Source organism: Ranitomeya variabilis, chromosome 1 (assembly GCF_051348905.1).
Source record: "Ranitomeya variabilis isolate aRanVar5 chromosome 1, aRanVar5.hap1, whole genome shotgun sequence".
Taxonomy (NCBI): domain Eukaryota; kingdom Metazoa; phylum Chordata; class Amphibia; order Anura; family Dendrobatidae; genus Ranitomeya; species Ranitomeya variabilis.
Window position 1 is genome coordinate 1045001882 of NC_135232.1, and position 12095 is coordinate 1045013976.

At 44.1% G+C, this 12095-nt stretch overlaps 1 protein-coding gene across 1 annotated transcript in view; it reads left to right on the top strand.

Annotated features, from left to right (window-relative positions):
• LOC143800030 (uncharacterized) overlaps positions 1-9964 on the top strand; it is a 28430-nt gene extending 18466 nt beyond the window's left edge. Inside the window, exon 4 of the mRNA XM_077281171.1 lies at positions 9947-9964. Within this exon, the coding sequence (XP_077137286.1) occupies positions 9947-9964 (18 nt within the window). The remainder of the gene's footprint in view (positions 1-9946) is intronic.
• Positions 9965-12095: the final 2131 nt, after the last annotated feature.

Genomic DNA, 12095 nt, shown 5'->3' on the forward strand with positions numbered 1-12095 from the left:
CCACATTCACCCAGTGTGCCGTGATGGACACATAACGTCCCTGGCCATGCCTACTGGTCCATGCATCTGTAGTCAGGTGCACCTTTGTACTCACAGATTGCCTAAGTGCATGGACGATGCGCTGTTTAACATGCTGGTGCAGGGCTGGGATGGCTTTTCTGGAAAAAAAGTGTCGACTAGGTAGCTCGTATCGTGGTTCAGCGTACTCCATCAGGGCTTTAAAAGCTTCGCTTTCAACTAAACGGTAGGGCATCATCTCTAACGAGATTAGTCTAGCTATGTGGGCGTTAAAACCCTGTGTACGCGGATGCGAGGATAAGTACTTCCTTTTTCTAACCAGAGTCTCATGTAGGGTGAGCTGGACTGGAGAGCAGGAGATCGTGGAACTTTCGGGTGTGCCGGTGTACATGGCAGACTGAGAGACGGTTGGAGACGGTATTGTTTCCGCCGGTGCCCTAGATGCAATATTTCCTCCTACTAAACTGGTGATTCCCTGACCCTGACTGCTTTTGGCTGGCAAAGAAACCTGCACAGATACTGCCGGTGGTGCGGAAAATGGTGGCCTTACAGTGACGGAAGGGATGTTGCGTTGCTGACTAGCTTCATTGGCCGAGGGTGCTACAACCTTAAGGGACGTTTGGTAGTTAGTCCAGGCTTGAAAATGCATGGTGGTTAAGTGTCTATGCATGCAACTAGTATTTAGACTTTTCAGATTCTGACCTCTGCTTAAGCTAGTTGAACATTTTTGACAGATGACTTTGCGCTGATCAGTTGGATGTTGTTTAAAAAAATGCCAGACTGCACTCTTCCTAGACTCGGATCCCTTTTCAGGGATTGCAGACTGAGCTTTAACCGGATGGCCACGCTGTCCTCCAACAGGTTTTGGCTTTGACACGCGTTTTGGGCCAGATACGGGCCCGGCAGATGGAACCTGTTGCGATGTTGATGCCTGCTGCGGCCCCTCCTCCACCTCCGCTTCTGAACTACTGCCGCCTGCACCCTGTTCCCCCAATGGCTGCCAATCGGGGTCAATAACTGGGTCATCTATTACCTCCTCTTCGAGCTCGTGTGCAACTTCGTCTGTGTCACTGTGTCGGTCGGTGGTATAGCGTTCGTGGCGGGGCAACATAGTCTCATCAGGGTCTGATTGTGGATCTGTACCCTGAGAGGGCAATGTGGTGGTCTGAGTCAAAGGAGCAGCATAGTACTCTGGCTGTGGCTGTGCATCAGTGCACTCCATGTCAGAATCTACTTGTAATGGGCATGGCCTGTTAAATGTTTCACTTTCTAAGCCAGGGACGGTATGTGTAAAGAGCTCCATGGAGTGACCCGTTGTGTCGCCTGCTGCATCCTTCTCTCTTGTTGTAGTTTTTGCTGAGGAGGACAAGGAAGCGACTTGTCCCTGACCGTGAACATCCACAAGCGACGCGCTGCTTTTACATTTACCAGTTTCGGAAGAGGAGGCAAAAGAGCTAGAGGCTGAGTCTGCAATGTAAGCCAAAACTTGCTGTTGCTGCTCAGCCTTTAAAAGCGGTTTTCCTACTCCCAGAAAAGAGAGCGTTCGAGGCCTTGTGTAGCCTGACGACGAAACTGGCTCCACAGCTCCAGACTTAGGTGGAATATTTTTATCCCCACGACCACCTGATGCTCCACTACCACTACCATCATTACCAGCTGACAATGAACGCCCACGACGACCTCTTGCACCAGACTTCCTCATTGTTTAAAAATCGTAACCAAACTAACTTTATTTGTTGCTGTCAAACAACTTACACGGTGAGCTATAACTTCAGTATGATTTCAATATCCCTTAACAGGTTGGTGAGACCACAAGGAAAATCAGGCACAATGTTACACACTCTGTTTTCTGTGACACCAAATCACAGAGATGACACACACGCAGGACTGTCACTCAAGCACTAATGTCAATATTAATCTCCCACCTAATTTTTTTTTTTTTTTTTCTCTGTGAGACTTTAGAAACCAAATAATATTTAAAAAAAAACAAAAAAACAAGGCTTTCTATGGCCCACTGAATGAGAGATGGCACGCACAGGAGTGGCACACAAGCCCTGACTGAGGCCAATATTTTTCTCCCACTGATTGATGTAGTGTTTTTGTGTTGAGGTTGATTTTAAAACACAAATGAAGGAAAAAAATAAAAAGGCTTTCTATGGCCCACAATTAGAGAGAGAGGTGGCACACCCAGGAGTCAAGACTGGCACACAAGCTGAAATGGCAATATTACTCTCCCACTGTTTTTTTATGTATTTTTTTTTTATTTTCAGGGAGACTTTAGAAACCAAATAATATTAAAAAAAAAACAAAAAAACAAGGCTTTCTATGGCCCACTGAATGAGAGGGACAGAGGTGGCACACCCAGGAGTCAAGACTGGCACACAAGCTGAAATGGCAATATTACTCTCCCACTGTTTTTTTATGTATTTTTTTTTTATTTTCAGGGAGACTTTAGAAACCAAATAATATTAAAAAAAAAAAAAAAAACAAGGCTTTCTATGGCCCACTGAATGAGAGGGACAGAGGTGGCACACCCAGGAGTCAAGACTGGCACACAAGCTGAAAGGGCAATATTACTCTCCCACTGTTTTTTTATGTTTTTTTTTTTTTTATTTTCAGGGAGACTTTAGAAACCAAATAATATTAAAAAAAAAACAAAAAAACAAGGCTTTCTATGGCCCACTGAATGAGAGGGACAGAGGTGGCACACCCAGGAGTCAAGACTGGCACACAAGCTGAAATGGCAATATTACTCTCCCACTGTTTTTTTATGTATTTTTTTTTTATTTTCAGGGAGACTTTAGAAACCAAATAATATTAAAAAAAAACAAAAAAACAAGGCTTTCTATGGCCCACTGAATGAGAGGGACAGAGGTGGCACACCCAGGAGTCAAGACTGGCACACAAGCTGAAAGGGCAATATTACTCTCCCACTGTTTTTTTAGGTTTTTTTTTTTTTTTTCAGGGAGAATTAGAAACCCAATAATATTAAAAAAAAAAAATAAATAGGCTTTCTATGGCCCACTGAATGAAAGGGAGAGAGGTGGCACACCCAGGAGTCAAGACTGGCACACAAGCTGAAAGGGCAATATTACTCTCCCACTGTTTTTTTATGTATTTTTTGTTTTTTCAGGGAGACTTTAGAAACCCAATAATATTTAAAAAAAAAAATAAATAGGCTTTCTATGGCCCACTGAATGAGAGGGAGAGAGGTGGCACACCCAGGAGTCAAGACTGGCACACAAGCTGAAAGGGCAATATTACTCTCCCACTGTTTTTTTAGGTTTTTTTTTTTTTCAGGGAGACTTTAGAAACCAAATAATATTAAAAAAAAAAAAAAAAAAAAAAAAATAGGCTTGCTATAGCCCACTGAATGAGAGATAGCACACACAGCAGTGGCACACAAGCCCTGACTGAGGCCAATATTTTTCTCCCACTGATTGATGTAGTGTTTTTGTGTTGAGGTAGATTTTAGAACACAAATCACGGAAAAAATAAATAGGCTTTCTATGGCCCACTGAATGAAAGGGAGAGAGGTGGCACACCCAGGAGTCAAGACTGGCACACAAGCTGAAAGGGCAATATTACTCTCCCACTGTTTTTTTATGTATTTTTTGTTTTTTCAGGGAGACTTTAGAAACCCAATAATATTTAAAAAAAAAAATAAATAGGCTTTCTATGGCCCACTGAATGAGAGGGAGAGAGGTGGCACACCCAGGAGTCAAGACTGGCACACAAGCTGAAAGGGCAATATTACTCTCCCACTGTTTTTTTATGTTTTTTTTTTTTTTTATTTTCAGGGAGACTTTAGAAACCAAATAATATTAAAAAAAAAACAAAAAAACAAGGCTTTCTATGGCCCACTGAATGAGAGGGACAGAGGTGGCACACCCAGGAGTCAAGACTGGCACACAAGCTGAAATGGCAATATTACTCTCCCACTGTTTTTTTATGTATTTTTTTTTTATTTTCAGGGAGACTTTAGAAACCAAATAATATTAAAAAAAAAAAAAAAAACAAGGCTTTCTATGGCCCACTGAATGAGAGGGACAGAGGTGGCACACCCAGGAGTCAAGACTGGCACACAAGCTGAAAGGGCAATATTACTCTCCCACTGTTTTTTTAGGTTTTTTTTTTTTTTTTCAGGGAGAATTAGAAACCCAATAATATTAAAAAAAAAAAATAAATAGGCTTTCTATGGCCCACTGAATGAAAGGGAGAGAGGTGGCACACCCAGGAGTCAAGACTGGCACACAAGCTGAAAGGGCAATATTACTCTCCCACTGTTTTTTATGTATTTTTTGTTTTTTCAGGGAGACTTTAGAAACCCAATAATATTTAAAAAAAAAAATAAATAGGCTTTCTATGGCCCACTGAATGAGAGGGAGAGAGGTGGCACACCCAGGAGTCAAGACTGGCACACAAGCTGAAAGGGCAATATTACTCTCCCACTGTTTTTTTAGGTTTTTTTTTTTTTTCAGGGAGACTTTAGAAACCAAATAATATTAAAAAAAAAAAAAAAAAAAAAAAAATAGGCTTGCTATAGCCCACTGAATGAGAGATAGCACACACAGCAGTGGCACACAAGCCCTGACTGAGGCCAATATTTTTCTCCCACTGATTGATGTAGTGTTTTTGTGTTGAGGTAGATTTTAGAACACAAATCACGGAAAAAATAAATAGGCTTTCTATGGCCCACTGAATGAAAGGGAGAGAGGTGGCACACCCAGGAGTCAAGACTGGCACACAAGCTGAAAGGGCAATATTACTCTCCCACTGTTTTTTTATGTATTTTTTGTTTTTTCAGGGAGACTTTAGAAACCCAATAATATTTAAAAAAAAAAATAAATAGGCTTTCTATGGCCCACTGAATGAGAGGGAGAGAGGTGGCACACCCAGGAGTCAAGACTGGCACACAAGCTGAAAGGGCAATATTATTCTCCCACTGTTTTTTTAGGTTTTTTTTTTTTTTTTCAGGGAGAATTAGAAACCAAATAATATTAAAAAAAAAAAATAAATAGGCTTTCTATGGCCCACTGAATGAAAGGGAGAGAGGTGGCACACCCAGGAGTCAAGACTGGCACACAAGCTGAAAGGGCAATATTACTCTCCCACTGTTTTTTTATGTATTTTTTGTTTTTTCAGGGAGACTTTAGAAACCCAATAATATTTAAAAAAAAAAATAAATAGGCTTTCTATGGCCCACTGAATGAGAGGGAGAGAGGTGGCACACCCAGGAGTCAAGACTGGCACACAAGCTGAAAGGGCAATATTATTCTCCCACTGTTTTTTTAGGTTTTTTTTTTTTTTTTCAGGGAGAATTAGAAACCAAATAATATTAAAAAAAAAAAATAAATAGGCTTTCTATGGCCCACTGAATGAAAGGGAGAGAGGTGGCACACCCAGGAGTCAAGACTGGCACACAAGCTGAAAGGGCAATATTACTCTCCCACTGTTTTTTTATGTATTTTTTGTTTTTTCAGGGAGACTTTAGAAACCCAATAATATTTAAAAAAAAAAATAAATAGGCTTTCTATGGCCCACTGAATGAGAGGGAGAGAGGTGGCACACCCAGGAGTCAAGACTGGCACACAAGCTGAAAGGGCAATATTATTCTCCCACTGTTTTTTTAGGTTTTTTTTTTTTTTTTCAGGGAGAATTAGAAACCAAATAATATTAAAAAAAAAAAATAAATAGGCTTTCTATGGCCCACTGAATGAAAGGGAGAGAGGTGGCACACCCAGGAGTCAAGACTGGCACACAAGCTGAAAGGGCAATATTACTCTCCCACTGTTTTTTTATGTATTTTTTGTTTTTTCAGGGAGACTTTAGAAACCCAATAATATTAAAAAAAATAAATAAATAGGCTTTCTATGGCCCACTGAATGAGAGGGAGAGAGGTGGCACACCCAGGAGTCAAGACTGGCACACAAGCTGAAAGGGCAATATTATTCTCCCACTGTTTTTTTAGGTTTTTTTTTTTTTTTTCAGGGAGAATTAGAAACCAAATAATATTAAAAAAAAAAAAAAAAAAAAAAATAGGCTTGCTATAGCCCACTGAATGAGAGATAGCACACACAGCAGTGGCACACAAGCCCTGACTGAGGCCAATATTTTTCTCCCACTGATTGATGTAGTGTTTTTGTGTTGAGGTAGATTTTAGAACACAAATCACGGAAAAAATAAATAGGCTTTCTATGGCCCACTCAGTGAGAGATGGCACACACAGGGATGGCACTGTAGCAGAAATGCCAATCTTAATCTCCCACAAAAACAAAACAAAAAAAAAAAAAAAACTGTCCTACAATTACTATCTCCCTGCAGTAATGTAAGCCAGGTATGGCAGGCAGCAATAGGAGTGGACTGATGCACAAATTAAATAAAAAGTGTGGACAAACAGAAAAGATAGCTGTGCAGAAAGGAAGGAACAAGAGGATATGTGCTTTGAAAAAAGCAGTTGGTTTCCACAGTGGCGTACACACAGCAATACAGCTATCACGGAGCCTTCTAGGGCAGCCCAATGAGCTACAGCGCTGAGGGGAAAAAAAAAAAAAAAATAGCTTCCACAGTCCCTGCACACCGAAGGTGGTGTTGGACAGTGGAAATCGCTGCAGCACAAGCGGTTTGGTGGTTAGTGGACCCTGCCTAACGCTCTCCCTGCTTCTGATGAAGCGGCAGCAACCTGTCCCTAAGCTCAGATCAGCAGCAGTAAGATGGCGGTCGGCGGGAACGCCCCTTTATAGCCCCTGTGACGCCGCAGACAGCAAGCCAATCACTGCAATGCCCTTCTCTAAGATGGTGGGGACCAGGATCTATGTCATCACGCTGCCCACACTCTGCGTTCACCTTCATTGGCTGAGAAATGGCGCTTTTCGCGTCATTGAAACGCGACTTTGGCGCGAAAGTCGCGTACCGCATGGCCGACAAGCACAGGGGTCGGATCGGGTTTCATGAGACGCCGACTTAGCCAAAAGTCGGCGACTTTTGAAAATGATCGACCCGTTTCGCTCAACCCTAGTCATGGGTAGAAAAAACGTGGATCTTTCAATCTGTATCTTGTCAAAAGGTGAGGAGAGCAGTCCTGAGTAATATATGGGTCATTTCAAAAAAGTGCTGGTGCTTTTTGTGCATATGGAGGACAATATAAGTGCAATAGTGCAGAACCAGAATGGCCACGTTTTACCCACAACATGGGGTCTTGGAAGTGCTCCAATTTTATAAATCGCACCTAATATAACATATGTCCATAAGTCATGAATTGCTCTTACCCATAATTCCCCAGGAGTGACACCACGAAGACAGCCCCAACGCACGTTTTGCATTGGCTTCTTCAGATGGCCACCTGTGTGTAGTACACACAGAAGCTTTTTGGCACAGTGCTTCCACAGATACGGGTGCAGAGTACACAGAGGCTTAAATGCACAGTATTCCAACAGACATGGTTCCAGAGTACACACAGAGGCTTTTTGGCACAGTACTCCCATAGACATGAATGCATAGTACACACAGAGGCTTTTTAGCAGAGTGCGCACACACAAACTCTAATACTATCCCTCACTCCAGCTGTGTCCTGTCCCTATAGTAATCAGAGCAAAATGGCGGAGGCACCTGTGATCTTGCATTTATACAGGCCGGATCACGTGATGTGCCAGCCAATCATAGCCATGCCAAGTATTGGCATGGCTGTGATGGCTCTGGAGTGGCCGCAGCCTAAAAACTTGTTGATTGGCTGCACTGCAGCCTTTCAACAATCTTTATTAGGCATCCGAACACAAACAGTAAATCGGACTTCCAGTAAAAATTCAGTGTTCGTGAGTTGGTACCGAACCCCAAACTTTACAGTTCGGGTTCGCTCATCCATAGAAAAGACAGATCCATGATCAGTCAGGGGCACCCATACACTTTAGCCTGTCAGTCAAACCTGTTGATTGTGGTGGATTCAGACAACTTTACTCTAATGCGTATGGGAGGACTTAGGCCGGAGACACACTGGTGCGAGAGACGGCCGAGTCTCGCTGGTTAAAAGCAAGCTGTGGCACCTGCATTCCGGAGCGGAGCGTGCGGCTCCATAGCAATACATGGAGCTGCACGCTCAGCTCCGGAATGCAGGTGCCACAGCTTGCTTTTAGCCAGCGAGACTCGGCCGTCTCTCGCACCAGTGTGTCTCCGGCCTTACTGTAACTACCATCTAAGCGGTATGGGCATTTTCAGTGTGTGTGTACATAATGTCTTCTAGACATCTCCAAATTCAAAGAATTTTACAGGCAGAAGACGCTTTAGGTAACGCCGGTGTCTTTTGTGCTAGAGCTACCTTTTTGCTTCTTTTCAGTTTTCTTTTCTGACCTCTTTTGGCCACCGGTTTTTATTAAATTGTTTAAATAAACTAGTGAGCAGAAGTCACCTAAGGAATGGTCGATCACTTAGTTTAACTGCTTTGGAAACCTGAAGTGGTTAAAAGAAGCTCAAAAGACTAAACATGATCAGCAAGTTGTTTTCACACTGCAGCGCATATGTTCAGTCTTCTTAGCTTTTATTTAGTGCTTTATCAGGCAGGTTATGGGGCAGATCTGCCTGAAACATGTTGTTTGCACATACCCTTAGGCCAGGGTAACACTTGCGCGTTCAATGTGAGAAACTCTCATGAGTCTCTCGCATCAATACCTGGCACTACTGCTGGCACTCGGGTCCTGAGAGTTCAGCTGCATAGAAATACCACACAGTGCCGTGGATTGATGCGAGAGACTCGCGCGAGTTTCTCACATTGAACTCGCAAGTGTGACCCCGGCCTTAAAGGGAACCTGTCACCCCCCCAGGCGTTTGTAACTAAAATAGCCATCTTAGGCTACGTTCACATTTGCGGTCTGCTCCGCAGCGTCGGGCGCCGCAGCGTCGCCGCATGCGTCATGCGCCCCTATATTTAACATGGGGGCGCATGGACATGCGTCGCACTTGCGTTTTGCGCCGCATGCGTCCCTGCGGCGCCCGCGTCCGGGCGCAGAGGACGCAGCAAGTTGCATTTTTGCTGCGTCCAAAATCAATGAAAAAAAGGACGCATGCGGCGCAAAACGCAGCGTTGTGCATGCGTTTTGCTGCGTTTTTGTTTGCGTTGTGCGTTGCGGCGCCGACGCTGCGGCGCACAACGCAGATGTGAACGTAGCCTAAGGCTGCTTTCACACATCAGGTTTTTTGCCGGATGCCGGTTCCGGCGTCGCGCCGCATCACCGGATCCGTTTTTTTTTTCAGGAAACCGGATGGCAACCGGATGAGACGGATCCGGCTTTTCGCTGGATCCGGTGTCCGGATCCGGCGAAAAAACGGATCCGTCTCATCCGGTTGTCATCCGGTTCGTCCGGTTTTCTTTCCGTTTTTTTACGGATCCGGCTGGTAAAAACGCCCCCTGAAAGGTTAAAACATTGATTGGTCAGCTTAAAACTATATATACAGTGTTCCTAACATCTGTGACGGGTTGGAGAGGAGCAAGATACAGAGCAAGATGGACGGCATTATTGCAAAGATTCTGCAGAACAACGTGGATTTCATCACAGAGGCGAATCGATTGAAAGCAATTGTTATTGAGAAAGAGCGAGAGAGACAGCGCGTCATGCGTCTGTGATGACGCCGTTTGTGGATCCACCTCATCACGGCACAGAGAATGACCCGGGGAGTCTTTTCCACTTTGTATATGGAGCTTCGAGGTGACCCTGACAAGTTTTTCAGCTATGTCCGGATGAAAGCGGAGAACTTTGATATATTGGTGGAGCGGGTTGAACATCTGATAAGGAGTGATACCTATTGCCGATTCTCCATTACCCCGGCAGAGCGTCTGATGGTCACTCTTCGGTAAGCATTCTTTTTGAATCAACTCTTGTAGGGCACTTTCGTTGATATTTGGAATTTACAGTAATTACAGCCTTGCTTTTGTCCACAGATTCCTAGCAACTGGTGAATCCCTGTCTTCACTACACTTTCAGTTCAGACTGGGCATTTCAACCATATCAGGAATAGTGAGGCACACTTGCTGTGCACTGTGGGACTCTCTGCATGAAGAATACATTCCACATCCCACAATGCAGACATGGTTGGAAGTAGCTGACAGATTCCTGGAAGTGTGCCAGTTTCCCAATTGCTTGGGTGCGGTGGACGGGAAACACATCCGTATCGTGAAACCGGCTGGTTCTGGATCTCAGTATTTCAACTACAAGAAGTACTTTTCCATAGTGCTGATGGCCATTGCTGATGCGGATTACAAATTTGTAGCGGTGGACATTGGGGCGTATGGCCGTTCTAATGATTCGCAAGTTTTCAAACTGTCTTCTATGGGGCGGCATTTATATGGACAAACCTTTCAATTTCCCCCCCCCCAAGATCACTGCCTCAAACCTCTGAGCCACCAATGCCATTTGTATGTGTTGGGGATGAAGCTTTTCAGCTTTCCGAGCATCTTTTGAAACCTTACTCCAGCCGTGGTTTAACCAATACTAAAAGAATTTTCAACTACAGACTCACACGTGCAAGGAGAATGGTGGAGTGTGCGTTTGGGATCCTAACCGCCAAATGGAGAGTTCTACTCACATCCATTAACTTGAAGACAGACACTGTGGATGAGGTGGTGAAAGCGTGTGTTGTCCTACACAATTATGTTATATCCAAGGAACAGCTTTCCATTGAGGACCACTCTTCCGAAACCACCTTGACGGATTATAGCAACCAAACATACAGAAGTTCTGCCACAGTTTACAGAATACGGGATCACTTTGCAGAATATTTTATTTCACCCCAAGGAAGAATACACTGGCAGGATGAGAGAGTTTAAACACTTTGTATGTACCTAGTAATAACTGTAACCTTTACCCATGTTGTGTACCTGTTGTTTTTACCTTTACCCATGTTGTGTACCGGTTTGGTTTTTACCTTTTACCCATGTTGTGTACCTGTTTGGATTTTACCTTTTACCCATGTTGTGTACCTGTTTGGGTTTTCCTTTTAGCACTGTTGGGTACCTGTTTGATTTTAATTTTTAACCAAGATGTGCATCTGTTTGGGTTGTACCCAAAGTACTTTAGCTGTTACCAATAAACCTTGTTTAACAAAAGTGTTATTTGTCCCTAATGAATAAATACAAGAGAGTTTTCAACCAAAATTTTTTATTAACATTATTAAACAACCAAAAAAACATGCAGGTAACTAAAGGTTTTCATATGTCGGGGTGGAGATACTGTCGGAGGGACTGTCGGATAGGGACACTTCGACAGTGGGAGTGTGGAGAGAGGAATGTGGTGGTGGTGAGGAATGTTCTATAGTTAGGGGTGAAGGAGTGGAGAAAGCTATTGAGCGGGTGGACAAGAAAGTGGGATTTGGGTTAGGAATTTGGTAGGATGGAGGGGTGTAGGTAATGTTTTGTGAGGCAGAAGGAGTGATGTGTGGAGAAGATGTTTGGGAAGAGGGTGATAGAGGCTGTTGGAAGTGGGCAGGGAGAGGAGGCGAGGATGAAGTAGATGGGAAGTTGTATGGGTCGGGATCATCATATGGGTGGGAAGGGGCACGGGCGGGAGGATGGTAGTGTGGATGGTGGGAAGGGGCACGAGGCTGGTAGTGTGGCTGGTGGGAAGGGGCACGGGAACGCTGTAAGTGTTGTGGCTGTTGGGACGGGGCACGATGTGGATGATGGTGAGGTGGGCGGGATGGGTCACGGTCAGTTTGGCGGTACGGGTCAGGAGGATGGTACTGGCTGTAGTGATGGACAGTGGAGGAAGGGGGGGCAGTTGGAGGATGGTTGGAAACACTATCTGCTCTAGAGGCAATGAGCGCTAGAGTAGACTGGCAGGATTCCATTACTTGCATCTGCTGAGAAGTAGATAGCGTCTCCATTTGCTCAAGCACCGACTGAAAAAAAGTGTTGTTCGGTGACTGTCTTGCCTCTGAACGCATCGTTACCAGAAGTGTATGCATCTCGAGCATACTTTTATTTATGAAATTAAAACCTGCAGCCATTTGCTCGGACAAAACTTTCAGACAGTTCTGGAACGATGCGTTCAGGTGCAAGAACTCGGGAGCATAACTATGTACCTGACCCCTCT